Genomic DNA, 17,278 nt, shown 5'->3' with positions numbered 1-17,278 from the left:
TCTAATATTATATAAATTGCCTGTTTGGGTTGATGAGGTTCTTGATAAGTTCCCCCCTCTCCCACCCATAGGACCAAAATGTGGATTTGTTTTTATATTCATATTTTAATATTGGTATTAGATGTATGCATTTTGGTTTGATGAGCACGAGACAACATTAGAAAAACATAAGCATTACCATGGGATCATGTTGATGGAACATACCTTCGCTTTATCGATGTTCAAGGGAAAGGTCAAATAGGGCAAGTGTATTGGTATGTTTGTGCTTACTTTTTCATTTCAATGGTAAAAATAAGATTATATATCTCGGATGACAATAATGTTGATTATAATGCTTCATTTTTTGAGCTCCAGAGTAGTTATATAAGAAACAACTGCGCACATTATCCAGTGAGCTCTTGTGCATTGCATTGTGCATAGTAGTCCACATTTCGGTTTCTGAAACTATAGATATTATCTTGTATTCGGTTCTTTCCTCTAGAGTTTTCTATCCCCATAACTTAACATGAACTGGATGCAAGATTATATCAATCACTGAGGATATGTGTATTTCACGAGTTGAAGAACCAACGAACATATACTTTTTGCTAAAACCACGAAAATGGGAACTGGCTGTTTAAACTCCTCCTTCTACAATCACAATGCCAGTCATTTGCTTGTTTACAAACAAAAAAAGGAGTTTCATGGTAGAGCCTACACAAACCGTTTACACTTATACACATCGGACATAGAAATAACCTTAATTGTCCTAATCAGAATCGAAAAAATTGATGCAAGCTATTCTATATTGTAGTTCACTATCGCTAGGGCAAAAACGATCACGAATATAAAGTATAGCTTGCATCAACTATTTCTTAATTGAGATTGTCAAATATCAGCTTCGAGTCACAATATGAAGCATAAGTATTATTGAGTTAAGCATTCAATTGATATGTTATAGTGTGTATTTCTATGTTGTGATGTTATACTATTGTACAGAAAAGGGAAAATGTTTGGTACAATTAAAACGTTTAATCCCGCTGCATTTGTTTGCACCTGTCCTAAGTCAGGAAATCAATCTGATGTTCAGTAGTTGTCGTCTGTTTATGTGGTTTATAAGTGTTTCTCATTTTTATATAGACTAGACCGGCGGTTTTCCCGTTTGAATGGTTCTAAACTAGTTATTTTTGGGCCCTGTATAGCTTGCTGTTTGGTGTGAACCAAGGCTCTGTGTTGAAGGCCGTATCTTGACCTATAATTGTTTCCCTTTATAAGTTGTTACTTGGATGGAGAGTTCTCTCATTGGCACGTATACCACATCTTCCTATATCTAAGTCTATTGATTATTGTATCTTTTAAGAAACAGATTTAACCACACAAAATATAACGTCTGACCTTTAAACCATGAAAATGATGTCAAGGTCAGAAGAACCTGCAGAACATCCATGTACATCGTATAATTATTTGAAATATCAAACATAGTTGACCTGAAAACAAAACCATAAAACATAAACATTGTCCATTGAACCATTAACATAAGGTTGAGGTCAGATGAACCCTGTAATATAGACGTGTACACCTTCAATCATTCCATACACACATGTATTTAACCTTTTGATTATAGTATTTGAAAATGAGACTTTTCCATTAAACTTAGCATTGATCAATATGAACCATGAAAATGAGGTCAAAGTCTGATGAGACCTTCCGGCAAACATGTACACCTCACAACAATTACATACTCAAAAAAAAGTTTACCTACTTCTAATAGTGATTAGGCCTTGATTATGCATGTTTAATCTTGATTAATGATCTATGCAACATGTACAATGAGGTCAAGGTTTGGTTATCACTGTCTGATGGACATGCAGTACTTCTAAAGAACCCATATACCAAATGAAGTTATCGTATTACTCATATATGGAAAAAAAAAGTTAGAAATTCAAATGAAAAAAAAATCATACAGTATTTTTAAGAAGATAGTAATTCGTGAAATTGAGGCCAAGAATTATTAGCACGACAGACGGAAAATTCGTAACAAAACACCCAAAAACAGTTCAGCGACTTTCACATCGATTTCGATATTCAAGATTAGACCAATCAAATCTCTTGATTATTTTCATTTATTTATTTGAAAAGCCTTTTGATTATTTATGAGAATACTGAATCAAATGTTTGAAAGAGGAAATAGTAAAGTCCGTTACCAAGCAATTTCCGACTTGGACCATTTACCATATTTTTTAAATCTCACGACTTCTTTTTTATTTATTGACCTACACTATTCATGTTGGACTTATTGTAAACAAATATTGACCTTTCGAACAGTGTTAGGTATGCAAAGTTTCAACTATCAGTTAATGAGAATTATTACTCGAACTATCACAGGTAATTTTATGAAGGATCACGTTGTGGTTGTAAAGTCACATTTATTAAACCAGAATATGTGTTGATATGTTATCCTTATTGTTTCCCGCTGTATTGATATTTATGCTATAGTTATTGCACAAGCAAATCAGTATATGTCATTTAATGTGCATGGCTCGATCACAATTCCTGACCCCAACGACGTAGGAGTTAGGTTGAAGGGTCATACCGACAGTGCAGATTAAATAACATATACCGATTTGATTGGTTCATAAACAATTAAATCGGTATATGTTATGCAATCTGCACTGTGATAGCGCTATCAATTTATATGATCGTTATGGAAATTTTCAAATGATATTCATTCCACGGCTCATGGGATTGTTCTCTTGTATGGTAAAGAAGGGGAAATGCACTTTTTAGGGAATTTAAAGGTTTGTAATTTTTGAACTATTTTTCTTCATTTTCATGTTTTCTCATAAACTGGTATATTATTTAAAAAAAATAGGTTATTGCAGATCTTTGATAGTTCTGTAAAATTTATCGACAAATTTGTTCTCTCAAGAAAATGCTCATATAAAGATTATTTCAAAGTGTATATTACAAAGTAGGTTATTGAAGATCTTTGATAGTTCTTTAAAAATGATCGAAAACTTTGTTCTCTTAAGAAAATGTTCATATAAAGATAATATCAAGGTGTATATCCCCCTTCCCTTTCATTAATGTGAACTACCAAATTATACTATTTACCGGACTTGTTATAACATTACCAACACGACGGGTGCCACGTGTGGAGCAGGATCTGCTTTCCCTTCTGGAGCACCTGCGATCACCCCCAGTTTTTGGTGGGGTTCGTGTTGCTTATTTTTTAGATTTCTATGTTGTGTCATGTGTAATATTGTTTGTCTGTTGTCTTTTTCTTTTTTAGCCTTGGCGTTGTCAGTTTATTTTCGATTTATGAGTTTGACTGTCCCTCTGGTATCTTTCGTCCCTCTTTTACAGAAAGCACAAAGAGATTTTCAAAAAAGCATGTGTTAATAATGCATCTAAAAACTTAATTAAAAAAAGATCAGTTTGTTCTGGTGCAATTATATAACAAATCATATCAAAGATAAAAAAAAATGATCACCTGAAATAGACGTCTATAGCATTTGAATATCACAACCTTTAAAGATATTTATTTGTTTTTAAAATGCACCACATATATTTAAACATTGTTTAAATGTAATTCAGTCCATCTAGTCTTGTTCACGTCTTTTTGGAGGATATGATTGAATTCAAATGATTTACTTTTAGGCTAATCAAATACGGGTAATCCAACGATGACATCTATGATATACAAAGCATTGACAATACAAATCACCACAATAATAGATATACCGCACACAAGGTCAATCTCCTTTCCGACATCGGTCCATTTAATTTCCTCTTCGTTTTCCTTTTCATTATACTTTTCCTTTTTACTAATACAACAACACACTTGACATCGTAGTCGTCTTGAAACATTTACAAATCCCCTCATGAATGTAGACACCGGATATCTATCCTCCTGGTGATAAAACTTTGAGCTTACAATGACCATCACTACAATAAGACCACTTATGCAAACATCGGTAAATAGAAGAAGAGAAATGGAAGATATTCGTGGACTTGAAGTTGCAGGTAGATTGTCAAATGAAATAGTTAAGAATACTGCGATTGCCAAGAGAACGGTTACAGCATATCCAACTCTTTCTCCGCTTTCTGGTGGAAGCAAAAACACAAAAATGTTCAAAATAATCATCACACAAATGGGGAGAATCAGATTTAGAACGAAAAACATGGGATTGCGTTTGAGTGACATTGTAAAGGTTAGGAGTTGAAGGTATTCTCGTTTTGTAACACTTGAACCAATAAGGTCCCATGTCTTTTGTGGATTGTAAAACTCCTGCACAACAAAGTCGAAAATCGGTACAACAACTATTTCGTCATTTGTATATCCCCAGGGTAATATCTCAAGTTTGCAAATCTGAGTATCAAATGGATACCTCGAAACGTCTGCATTACAGAATACCTCATAATTATCTCCAGTGGTCCACGTAACAACACCATTACTCTGTACTCTTATTACATTTTCGTCCTTATAGATTAACTTTACTTCGTCATAGGGATTTCCAAGAACAAAAGATGGTTTCCAAATTATATGCTCTTGGAGAGTAAATTGTTCGATTCCGTTTTCTGTGCTATTCCATGATATAGTCTGATCAACCCAACTTATATTAAAGTATCCTGTAAAAGTTAGTTTCCCTTTAACTTCATTGAATTCCTGAATATATATTAAATGAAAAAACATATAAATATACACTGGCGATTTATGGTCAAGGACTGGTCGCAAATTTATGTTCTGACCTCCGGTTATTTTTTTCAAGAAGGTGTCAAAATTCCTATATGATACGGAAAAACTTTCTCTGAAAAGGCATAACAGCAGCATCATTAATAATATACATCCACAATTTTTCATCTTCATTTTTCCAACTCTGTCTTGGAGTTAATCTGCCAATTAAAAAATATATAATTTTGATCAATATCTCAGTTTACAAAACATATTGTGTTTGTTGTGTTGCAACAAGCACAGCAGAATGTGCATTTTATGCAATATTATTTTGCATAATATGATCGTTAGTAATTTATTATACTAGAATATGCAGCTGCTACGTAAACATCTAAAAAAATCAATCTGTAATTAAAGGCTCCTTTTTTTGATAAAGAAGTGTGTCAATCGTAATTATTTGTCTTTGGATTGATATGTTAAATACCATCATGTTTTCTTATTAGGTGTAATACCACCAAATCATGATACGCCACATCCGGTTGCATACGAAAGTAGGTCTAAAAAAATATTCCCTTGAATTTGACAGTTGTAGAAAATTAACCCTGCATTTCAATGCACTTAAATTTTTCTGAGTCATAAACATGTATGTTGGGTGTCTGAAAGCATCATTCTTTTTTTATTTGATGGTCTTATAAAATATTTTGGAAAGTTAAGGTTACATATTTACCAAAGCAGGTAACCAGTAAATAATCTGGTAAAAATTTGGTTGTTTACTTCCGGTGCAGGTTACTTTCTTATATGCAATGAAATGTAGTGTGAAATTTTCACTGTAGCACTGGAAAGGATTAAACTTTATTCATGCAAAGTATTTCTTTGGTTGAAATAAAGGTAAATACTGTACATTTTTTTTAAAAGTGCCAATTTAACAAAGACTAATAGGGAAAAATCAATGGTGGTATTACACCTATTTAGGGAAACAACACGTGCACTCGTGACCTTATTGTACTTTCATTTTTAAAAATTATTACTAAACTAGTTCATACGTTGTAAAAATGGACTATTCCGAATGGATTGAGACACAGAAATCACGTTTGAGGGAAAATTGCATTGAAATGGGGGTTTACGCATGTTTGCTAAGTCAAAAGGGTGGACAGACAAGGCTGTATTCAGTGTATAGTGTTAGGTTTCCTTGGGACAGAAAAAAAAGAACCTTGTATGGTCACAGATTTGCATACATGTTGCACACTGAGAAATTTGACATATCAGATGAAATTCATGTGTCTCATCTTTGTCACCAGAAGAGATGCATTAACCCTGAGCACTTGTCTTTCGAGCCGCCTCATATTAACCAAGACCGCCAAGTTTGTCGTGGTACACACCCAACAAGGTGTCGAAAACACAAATCCTACCAAGACTGTTTGATTTAAAATGGTAAAACAATAATGGTTTAAAAGAGAAGTCCTATTTTTCTTCATATGATATAATTTATGAAATACACTTTTGAATCAACATACATATATTACATTGAGACTTTTCTTATAGCTTGCCATGCAAATCACCATTTTACGTAAGCCTCTGTGTCAAATTTTAAATCACCCTTACAGTTTTGTTTATACAACATGTGATTTTTCATTTCAGTGTTAACCATGATGTGACAAGCATTCTGTTGAAAAATCTTATATGTGAACTGGTCTGCAGATGACACTTTAGCATTGAGGTATGTATCAACTAATGTCATTTTTTTTTTTGGCCGCAAAAGTTTACAATTTGCCATTGTGCCGTCTGTATTTTGCACCGACAAAATATCATCTAAACACTTGCCTTGGATTTATACATATATATCAGAATCCAGTCTCACATACCTAAATTTTATAATTCTTACCAATTTAATTTTTTACCCGCATTCAAAGGGACATAACCCTTTTTTAAACCATTTTGATGTATTTTTTATTACTCTTTCTCCCCATTTTCTAATGTAAAATACAAGAAGGTGGACTTTTTTTGGTGTAAATCTATTAGAAATATACTGCAATAAATAAATGAAATGACATTGATATCAGTAACAATAAATTGTTGACTGAAAGGGAACCGTTATTTGTCATACTCGGGGAACAGACCAAAATCTCAAGTTACACATAAGGGCTTATAGAAACTTCGGTGGAGACTGTTAACATTTATAGAGACAGTTCTTTCAGCTAAAACACTTTAATTATTGATTTGACATTACATGTCTTTCATTTCTTTTGGGAAAATAATTACATTTGTTTTATTTTTTAGGCAAAAGATACCAAGTTTTGATGAAAAAAGAAGGAAGAAGGACAATGGACCAAAACACACCAAAACAGACCTTCAAATGAACTCTAAAAGGTGCAATAAAACTGTATATCATCTTAAAGTTGTCTTTTGTATCCTATTTAATTGTTTGAATGCTTAGATCATGAGTATATGATCAGATATAAGTCAAAACTGCATTTTATAATGATACACTGAAATAAGGATTTTTTGAAGAAATTAGACTGAAATCGCCGTAGGATATGGCCTTACATTATAGTGGTTTTCTCTGAAACTATAGATCTGACTGAGACAAAACTTGGCATTTATGCTTGAAATAACTTGCAATTGGAGGGAAAAAATTACATTAAGTTTATTTGACAATTAGGTGTTCTTTATGTGTAATACCACCAAATCATGATACGCCACATCCGGTTGCATACGAAAGTAGGTCTAAAAAAATATTCCCTTGAATTTGACAGTTGTAGAAAATTAACCCTGCATTTCAATGCACTTAAATTTTTCTGAGTCATAAACATGTATGTTGGGTGTCTGAAAGCATCATTCTTTTTTTATTTGATGGTCTTATAAAATATTTTGGAAAGTTAAGGTTACATAGTTACCAAAGCAGGTAACCAGTAAATAATCTGGTAAAAATTTGGTTGTTTACTTCCGGTGCAGGTTACTTTCTTATATGCAATGAAATGTAGTGTGAAATTTTCACTGTAGCACTGGAAAGGATTAAACTTTATTCATGCAAAGTATTTCTTTGGTTGAAATAAAGGTAAATACTGTACAATTTTTTTAAAAGTGCCAATTTAACAAAGACTAATAGGGAAAAATCAATGGTGGTATTACACCTATTATAATCTTTTCAAACAATTGCGCCGGATTAGTTTTTATTTCAAATAAAGAAATGCATGGCATCAGTAAGTTTTATCTTGTCCAGCACTACAGACACAAATTTTCACATACCATCTCATTGCATATAAGATAAAATAAAATAATAACCATCACTGGAAGTTAACCAATCAAAAAGAGAAAGTAAAATCACAAAAATACTGAACTCCGATGAAAATTCAAAACGGAAAGTCCATGGTCAAATGTCAAAATCAAATAATAAAACACATCAAACGACAGGACAACAACCGTCATTCTCCCGACTTGGCACATGCATCACAAATCTAATTTCAGTAAACTCTGAATGGATTAACGATTTGCTTGATAGAACATTCACTGTAATTTTTATGCCAATTTGAAAGTCATATTCTCAATTGACTGACAAGTGAATAGAATTGCCTGTTTCCATTCTCTGACATATCCTTGATGTATGAAATACATGGACATGATTTTTCGCACATACTTAAAAAACAAAGACAATGACTACAATATGAGATTAACTGGTAGTCAATATACATGTAGGTATAAAAACAATACAATTTTAATGCATTTTGAAACCTAGAGATTTGCAAAGTTGACAGGATTAAATCAGACCCTTTCTTATGAAATATTATATTCCTATCGTCAACTTCCTATTCTACAGCAATGACACACCTGTGCAAAAGAATGGTATTAACGTACCTCAGTTAATTAAGAAATATTAAAGATACCAATTTCACTTCTCAATTTTATCAAACATATTTGGTACGCTTGACGCGCGTTTAATCTATATTGGATACGTCAATAGCGCTAGAATTGAAACAATTGGAAGGATAAATCGATACAAACGTAGAAGAGAATTAAAACCGAATGCCCAAAAAGTTGTACTAAATACGACTGATGCAATCTTTCATGGCAAAATACAATGAAATTGAGAATGGAAATGGGGAAAGTGTCAAAGAGAAATCAACCTGACCAAGGAGCAGACAACAGCCGAAGGCCACCAATGGGTCTTCAGTGCAGCGAGATAAAACAGCACCTATCAGTGGTTCTCAACTGGACCTTACTAGTTCAGTGTTAATGGGCGTCATACTTAACTCCGAAACACACACCAGAAACTAAAATTTAAAATTTAACAAGACTAACAACGGCCAGAGGCTACTGACTTGGGACAGGCGCACAAAATAGGTGAGTCAAACATGTTTTATGAGATTGAAGCAAAAATGATAACTAGTAAATGCTATCAAAAGGAACCTAATACGATTACCTTTTCAAATGATCTTTTTGGTGTTCAAACTACAGTGCATACATATTTGTTTACAAGACATACGTGAATGACATAAAATGTATGGCATTGTTATGCTATTGATATTATGCAAATAAGACATAGTAAAAATTTGCCAGTTAGTGGTGTGAATACTCAGTATATGATACGTCTTAAGAATACTTTGGATTACATTATAATTTAACCATATTAAAAAATAAATTTAATTGAATAGCTTCCAGTACTTCGGTACTGGCATGAAAATACGTATTTTTTGTGTTATTAAAATTTGCTGTTACAAAATATTAGAAATTATTATAAATTAAGGAATGTATCTCCCTCATGCAAAGCTCTGATTCCTTTCACGGATTTGGCTATACTTTTTGGACCTTTTGGATTATAGCTCTTCATCTTTTATATAAGCTTTGGATTTCAAATATTTTGGCCACGAGCATCACTGAAGAGACATGAATTGTCGAAATGCGCATCTGGTGCAAGAAAATTGGTACCGTTAATTTTATTACTACCACTGGGTCGATGCCTCTGCTGGTGGACTATTAGTCCCCGAGGGTATCACCAGCCCAGTAGCCAGTACTTCGGTACTGGCATGAAAATACTGATTTTTTGTGTTATTAAAATTTTCTGTTACAAAATATTAGAAATTATTATAAATTAAGGACTGTATCTCCCTCATGCAAAGCTCTAATTCCTTTCACGGATTTGGCTATACTTTTTGGACCTTTTGGATTATAGCTCTTCATCTTTTATATAAGCTTTTGATTTCAAATATTTTGGCCACGAGCATCACTGAAAAGACATGAATTGTCGAAATGCGCATCTGGTGCAAGAAAATTGGTACCGTTAATTTTATTACTACCACTGGGTCGATGCCTCTGCTGGTGGACTATTAGTCCCCGAGGGTATCACCAGCCCAGTAGCCAGTACTTCGGTACTGGCATGAAAATACGATTTTTTTGTGTTATTAAAATATAAGAAAATTGGTACCGTTAATTTTATTCCATATTTCCATAATTGCCCGCCCCCCCCCCCGCCCCCTTTTTTTGACAAATGACTCGTTTGTCTTAAAAAAAACTATAAATATTCTAATATCTCCAGACATCTTTTCAAAAATGTAAGAAAAGCTTGCACAGATATGAAAAGTCTGAGTCATTGTGTGTAATACTTTGCCTGCAAAATGCAAAAAATTAACTTAAAAGTAAGATATATGAGTTTGACTGTCCCTTTGGTATCTTTCGTCCCTCTTTTATCAGAATTCAATACTCCAAAAATGACACTGTCTTTATTCGAAAATATCTTTACTCCAACAACTATAACCAATTAGAAAAATGTCTCCAAAATTGTTTTATTTCTGTACATTACAAAAATGTATGCTCTATAGTTTCTTTTTCTTTACAACTGGCACATTCATAATTTGAGGAAAGTTTATATTTTTCAAGAAAATAATTATCTGAGACTATTCTGTGTAATAGTTTATATTGGAAAGCTTGTAGTTTGCTTTCTATAGTACATTTGAAAGCTATTGAATAAATATTTTTCCTTTGTTTTTCACTTATTTCTATATTAAAACTTTCTTCCCATCTTTGTTGTGAAAAAGGAGAAACACTTTCCCGATCGATAAAAAGTGATGATACATCTTTAGCAAATGATTTATTGACAGGCATATTTTTATTCTCATTCTCAAAAACGAATTCAAATGAGTCGCTGATAGGTGACATATGTTGTTGTAATAACAAATCTTTCCAGTCACGTGGTATAGCAAGCCTAGAAATAGATATAATGTCTACAAAAGTGACATTCAGATAATATTTTTTGTTAAAAGCGTCATGAGATAAAAATTCGCCTTTATCATCTACAATATCATTGATGAACCTTATGCCTTTCACGTACCAAGATCTGTAAAAGATACTCGGTCTGTCATCTTTGATAAACGGATTGAACCAAATAAATTCTTTTCTAACATGAAATGCATTTAAAGGGGTGAAAATACCCTTGAAACGTGTCCAAGCAGATAACACTTCTATATAAAAACTCAAATTCACATCTGCTCATAAATTAATACGATTTCTTACGTCAACGCAGGAATACATTAGTGATAGCACACGGGGACGAAATTTTCACTTTTGGTGACGTAGACAGAGTGTTTTTGATACTAGTAATCGATCAGGACCGGTTGCACGAACGTTAGTTAAATCTAACTAACCGTTATCTCGGCTTTAACACGACGTTAAATTTAACGAGGGATTAAAAGCGTTGCACAAAAGTTAACAAGCAGTAAACTGACAGTTAGTTCCCCCAGTTAAGTTACAGATTAACTAAGCCCGAGGGGTAACATTAAATATTTAACAGTCAGTGAAAATCAAAGATAACAAACCAGTTGTTGTTGGTAATGTTTTTGCACTGCGAAAACAGCGAGTATATCGCGATAGGATAGAGCTTGCCACCCTTAGTGATAGACAGATACGATCAAGGTTTCGATTCAAAAGAGAATCAATCCAATTTATATCAGATTTGCTACGGAATGATTTGTCCCACACCACAAGAAGGAGTCAGCCAATTTCAGTTGAAATGCAGGTATACTCTTTAGAATATTATCTTTTTGTAAGAGTTAGACAAAGATTAATTTTACTTAGTAACAATGAAAATTTATATATATATGTGTACCGTTCAGTTTGAGGGTAAGAAAAGTCTCCATTCAAACGTAAACATTACAAAAATTAATTGAAAAATGACTACAAACATGGATTTAATCATCTCTCCCACCACAATCTATCCTAGTATATAATTCCACACATACCAACACACAATAGATCACAATAGATGTTTCATGAGTGTCGGTAATTTAGAGACAGTTTAACTTACGCGTCAAACGTTAACACTACTTTTAACGCCGTTGCCATTCACATTGTTAACGTCATCTTATCTTCTGTTAACGTTGTGCTATTGTTATGTATCATGTTACTATATTGAGTTGAGATTATACGATCAAACGAACCAGACGTTGTTTTACTGCCTGTCTAGACTTTGAGTTAACCCATCTGTCACAATGGTCTTCGATCGTCAATGAAAATGCGGATGTATCACCCCCTCTTTTTCTAGTTTAATTGTCATACATGTTACACGAGGTTGATATTATGTTTTCCCCGATGGAAGTTATAAATATATATTCACAAAACTATCGTAACTCTACGACTGTCGTAAGGTAAGGTTTACGATATCGTAAGTTGTAACTTGTATTCATAAAAGAAACTTACGATGCGAGATGTTGTAAATATTGTTATAGACTTACGACTGCTCGAGGCCTGTCGTAAGTTGCAAAGTTACTATCGCAAATATGGCGGCAGCGCTCATGTTGAGAGAAAATGATAGATTTTTTAGACGAGAACGAGTATTTCTAGATAGATCTAACCCCCTAGATAGGCCTGATGACTTTTTATTGAGGGCATACAGATTTCCGAGGCATAAAATGATTGAGCTGTGCAATGAACTTAGACCAGATTTAGAGAAGGCAACTCTTAGGTCTCATAGTATTCCTGTGGAACTGCAAGTTTTGTCTGCTTTGTGTTTCTATGCAAGTGGTAGTTTCCAGAATGTCATTGGGGATGTATTTGGATTGAGCCAACCAAGTATCAGCAGATGAATAAGTGATGTTACAGACGCTTTAGTTAGAAGGATAAATCAGTACATAAAGTTCCCAGATGAAGCCGAAAGAAGAACGAATAAAAGTGACTTTTACAAGATAGCGCATTTTCCGAATGTAGTGGGTGTCATTGATGGTACTCATATACCAATCAAGGCGCCCAATGACAATGAATATCAGTATGTAAACAGAAAGAATTTTCATTTCAATAAACGTTCAGTGTATATGTGATGCCAACTTCAAAATTATCAACGCTGTCTTCAGGTGGCCCGGCAGTACACATATCAAAATAAAACTTGGTGAATATGTTTTTTATGGTATTATGAACATAATAAGATGAAAAGTGAAAACTCGCGTGTTATCCCTTTAAAACTTTGTTTTAAACCAATTATTTTGGTATTTTCAAGACGAAACAAATACAGTTTCTCCATGATCCTTTATTCTACAATGAACATACTCGCATACAACAGTGAAAATGAACTTACTGGATTCGCACTTTATATACACTGATGTCACTGAAATTTCTTTAAATAAAATATCTCAATACAAGATACCTATTCATATAATATAGGTATTGGCGTGACAAATTACACAATGAGGACAATGCGTGCATGCATGTTGTAGGAATTATTCAAAAATTATTAAGACATGAACATGACCGTGTTGATATCGATGATGAGTTTAATTTCATAAAAGAAAATAGAAATAGAAAAATTATAGCGAATTAAAATAATGCTACCAAATATTGTAACAAAGACTATTTTCTTGATATTTCAGCTTTTTAGATATATTAACTATTTTAATCATTTTTCCCTCCGCTTTCATCCCCGTCTTCCTCTGGTTTTTATGTTTTCGTTTGGTACTATTTTGTTTTGTTTTGTTTTGTTTTGTTTTGCACTTTACATGCAGGTACCTCAAACGCGATTTGATACTATTCTTACAATTTTAATGTAAAATTGAAGATTTCAACCTTTAAAAAGATTTCTCTAATTCTATGGAAATTTATTGCTTTCCGAACCCATTGTATAAAAAAAATTAATCAACGTGTGGTTGCCGGTGATCTCAGAATATCATTGGATGATTTTAAGGTTCATGACCTTTTTAGCTAACTGGATGAATCAAAATATGCTAACAGGTATTAATGAAATTGACAACTTCGTGCAATATGAAAGGCACTCGAGGGGGATTTTTGGTTAACAAAAAAAGAAAATGTATTTTTTAATCATTAGAGAAACAGATTCTTACATAGTTTCTCGTGAATTATCGGATTTATCCAATCTCGATAGGCGGCTCGGACTTTAAAATTGATAATTTAACTATCTCGATTGGATAAATCCGATAATCCACTGGTACCAATGTAAGAATCTATATATATATGATCAAAACTGCTCGTCAAGTTTTTAGCATTTTCAAAGTTTGCTTAAACATCTACTTAACAAGATGAAACAAATTTTATAATTTAAGTATTTGATGACATTTTCAAAAACTGAAACTTAGAATACTTATATTTCAATACTTTGATGAGAAAAAAAAACCCTGATCAAATTTTTTTTTATTTTGAATTGTTAAGTGTAACACGGATCGTTCCAGTGCATTTAATATGACATCATATATTGAAAGTGTTTGAATTCAAATTCAAATTATAATTTGATTTCAAATCGGGCACTTGCTGACCAAAATCCTCCTCTGTTACGTAAAATGATTGTTCTGGTGATTTACGACATTAGCAACTGCGAGAAACTTACAACAGTACTACCACAACGTTGGAGAATACAAATTACAACATGTCGTATGCATGTCGTATATTTACGATAAATAATTACGATACGACAAGTTGTATCGTATCTTTAGTGAATACGTTGTTTTACTGCCTGTCTAGACTTTGAGTTAACCCATCCGTCACATTGGTGCCGTGACCATTAGCCATTAGAGTGGGCCATTGAGGAGCCGCAAGGATATTAATTTCAAAGATTGAAGAGGAATTAGAGAAAGATACAACACAACGCGACGAAATAGAAAGCCTATGTGAAACCTTAAACTTGAAGAAAAAGAGGGATATTCTTTCGGAACTTGATAATGAAATATTAGAGGAGATTGCAGAAGAAAACATGGAAGCAGAGATAGAAGACTCAGATCTGTATGCTTTAGATATAGAACGAATTTTGACAAAAGTGCGCAATTCATCAAGTTCAAAACAGAAAAATAAATCAAATGAAACTAGCTCTAATCAGAACTTAAATCCAAATGCAGCAGATTTTGTATCAACTCCGCATCTACATGTTATACTCCACATCCCATGCAGAATAATGATATGCAATACAGATCGTCAATGAGCGCAACAAATTCAAGCATCTACCACAGGCTACCAAAATTGAATATACCATATTTTAATGCCAACATTAACAGACGTGCAGAAATTTACGTTTTTGCAAAATCAAATTCAGGTAATAGCCGCGCAATGTATCCCCGGTTTACCACTCACAAGTGCAAATTACTATCAAGCCGTATCAATACTGAGAGAGAGATTTGGTCAGAACCACAAAATCACGAACGCATATATTCAAAATTTAATTAATTTACCCGCACCTAGGTCAAACGCAGACATTTTGAGAAACTTTTCCGACAGAATTGAGTGTAGCATACGCGGATTAGAATCGTTAGGAACAAACGAGAGTATATTTGGAGCCATTCTTACGCCTATTATATACAATAAATTGCCGTCCGATGTACAAAAAAACATAACCCGAGACCGCGGAAACGACGACTGGGACATCGAATCATTGAGAACAGCAATAAAAGGGAAGTATGCGTACAGGTCGCAATCTACAGGTAAAAGTAATGAAGATTTAGAAATGTTACCGACCGCTTCGTTTATTGCCGAAACATTTAAAGGAAAGAACGGAAAACAGTCATGTAAGAAATGTTTATTTTGTGAAGAATCCCACCATCCAAATACATGCAAAACGTGAAAGATCTAGAGAAACGAATAGAAATTGTGAAGCGAAAAAAAGGTATGTTTTACCTGTTTCGGAAGTCATAGAGTAGCTGAATGTAAGTCTGAATTTAAATGCCGTCAGTGCGGAAAGAGACATCACACGAGTATACATGTGCAAGTACATAACACAGAACCAAAGAGCTTGACTGAAAACCAGCATACTAGTAGTACACAAAAGACCGTAGCACATACCGCCGTAGAGGAAACACCACTGGAGCTAACCACATCCTTACATTCTACTGTTATTGCACATACAGATGTTTTACTGAAAACTGCCGTAACTCCAGTTTGGTCCGAAAATCGATCTATCATGACAAATATTTAATTGACGAGGGAGCACAGAACTCATTCATAACGGACGATTTAGCGAGAAAATAAGAAAGTGAGTCCACCGAAAAGATTGCACTGAAAATATCGGGATTTGGAGGAAACGAAGGACAAGTTCGTCATCTTGATAAAGCAAACATATCTATTGAAACAGTTGACAATAAAAGAATAGAAATAGATGTAATAATTGTACCGAAAATTGCCGCTCCTATTTAGATAAAATCACAAAAGGAAATCAAAGCACTGTCATACTTACGTGGTTTACGACTCGCACATCCGATATGCGCAGAAGACAAGTTTAACATATCTTTATTTATTGGTGCAGACTATTACTGGTCAATAGTTGAAGACGAAATAATAAGAGGAAATGGACCGACCGCAGTAAAGTCGAGAGTAGGTTATCTCTTGTCGGGACCCGTATTAACTAAGAACGGAAGTAGTTCAAATCAATCGGCAATGATGAATATTTTGACTGATCACACAGCAGTTGTTAGCGACTTGGAAAAGTTTTGGAACTTAGAATCGTTTGGGGCTTCAGGAAGCGATAATATTAAAAGTCAGTCTGAAGTTGTAAGAAAATACGGAGAAAAGTCTATAATACTAGAAAATGGAAAGTACACAGCTAAGTTACCATGGAAACCAGACTTTCTTCCGCTGCCGCATAACATGGAATTGGTTAAAAAGAGAACAGGTAGCGTTATTAGACGTTTAGCAAACAAACCTGATTTACTTAAAATGTACGGAGATATCATAAAGGAGCAGGAGAGAAGACATTTTATTGAAAAGGTTGAGGAAACAAAACTTCCTACCGATCGACCCGTACACTATATCCCGCATCATCCTGTTGCCAAGGAATCATCTACTACGCCAATACTCATGGTTTATGATTGAAGCTGCAAAGATGGAAGAGATAATCCAAGTCTAAATGAATGCATAGAATCACATCAACCTGTTATGAATGACATTACGGGAATTCTTATGAGATTTCGCGCTAAGAAATATGCTACAACATCAGATTTAGAAAAGGCATTTCTACAAATACAGCTCGACAAGAAAGACCGAGATGCAACGAGGTTCTTATGGCTTAGCGATCCTACAAATACATCAAGCACGCTAATAATATATCGCTTTACGTCCGTACTCTTCGGAGCTACATGTTCGTCATTCATTTTGAGCGCCACACTTCTCAAGCACTTTAAAGAAAATCCGGGGAAACTTTCAGATACCCTT

At 33.8% G+C, this 17,278-nt stretch overlaps 3 protein-coding genes and 1 long non-coding RNA gene across 4 annotated transcripts; 3 read left to right on the top strand and 1 right to left on the bottom strand.

Annotated features, from left to right (window-relative positions):
• Positions 1 to 3,555: 3,555 nt before the first annotated feature.
• LOC134705224 (neuronal acetylcholine receptor subunit alpha-7-like) lies at positions 3,556 to 4,814 on the bottom strand. The gene has a single exon (XM_063563987.1). The coding sequence runs from the start codon at positions 4,811 to 4,813 to the stop codon at positions 3,641 to 3,643; it is 1,173 nt and encodes a 390-aa protein (XP_063420057.1). The 5' UTR covers position 4,814; the 3' UTR covers positions 3,556 to 3,640.
• Positions 4,815 to 5,402: 588 nt separating this feature from the next.
• On the top strand, positions 5,403 to 7,014 carry LOC134705223 (uncharacterized). The gene is made up of 3 exons (XR_010105500.1): positions 5,403 to 5,542; positions 6,293 to 6,371; positions 6,932 to 7,014. It is a non-coding gene; the product is annotated as an uncharacterized LOC134705223 (long non-coding RNA).
• Positions 7,015 to 12,420: 5,406 nt separating this feature from the next.
• On the top strand, positions 12,421 to 12,957 carry LOC134705848 (putative nuclease HARBI1). Its single transcript, XM_063564562.1, has 2 exons — positions 12,421 to 12,712; positions 12,743 to 12,957. Exons 1-2 carry the CDS (start codon positions 12,421 to 12,423, stop codon positions 12,955 to 12,957), a joined length of 507 nt encoding a protein of 168 aa, XP_063420632.1.
• Positions 12,958 to 16,504: 3,547 nt separating this feature from the next.
• On the top strand, positions 16,505 to 16,939 carry LOC134705847 (uncharacterized). The gene has a single exon (XM_063564561.1). The coding sequence runs from the start codon at positions 16,505 to 16,507 to the stop codon at positions 16,937 to 16,939; it is 435 nt and encodes a 144-aa protein (XP_063420631.1).
• The last annotated feature ends 339 nt before the right edge of the window (positions 16,940 to 17,278 follow it).

The sequence above is a fragment of the Mytilus trossulus genome, chromosome 2 (assembly GCF_036588685.1).
Source record: "Mytilus trossulus isolate FHL-02 chromosome 2, PNRI_Mtr1.1.1.hap1, whole genome shotgun sequence".
Taxonomy (NCBI): Eukaryota; Metazoa; Mollusca; class Bivalvia; order Mytilida; family Mytilidae; genus Mytilus; species Mytilus trossulus.
Note: the sequence above shows the minus strand (reverse complement) of the source record. Positions and strands in the feature narration are given on the sequence as shown.

Excerpts from the sequence above, each read along its gene's own strand:
- LOC134705224 (XM_063563987.1), bottom strand. The coding sequence starts at position 4,813 with ATGCTGCTGTTATGCCTTTTCAGAGAAAGTTTTTCCGTATCATATAGG.
- LOC134705848 (XM_063564562.1), top strand. The coding sequence starts at position 12,421 with ATGGCGGCAGCGCTCATGTTGAGAGAAAATGATAGATTTTTTAGACGA. Across the intron at positions 12,713-12,742 it reads ATTTGGATTGAGCCAACCAA|ACGCTTTAGTTAGAAGGATA; the intron begins GTATCAGCAGAT and ends GTGATGTTACAG.
- LOC134705847 (XM_063564561.1), top strand. The coding sequence starts at position 16,505 with ATGATGAATATTTTGACTGATCACACAGCAGTTGTTAGCGACTTGGAA.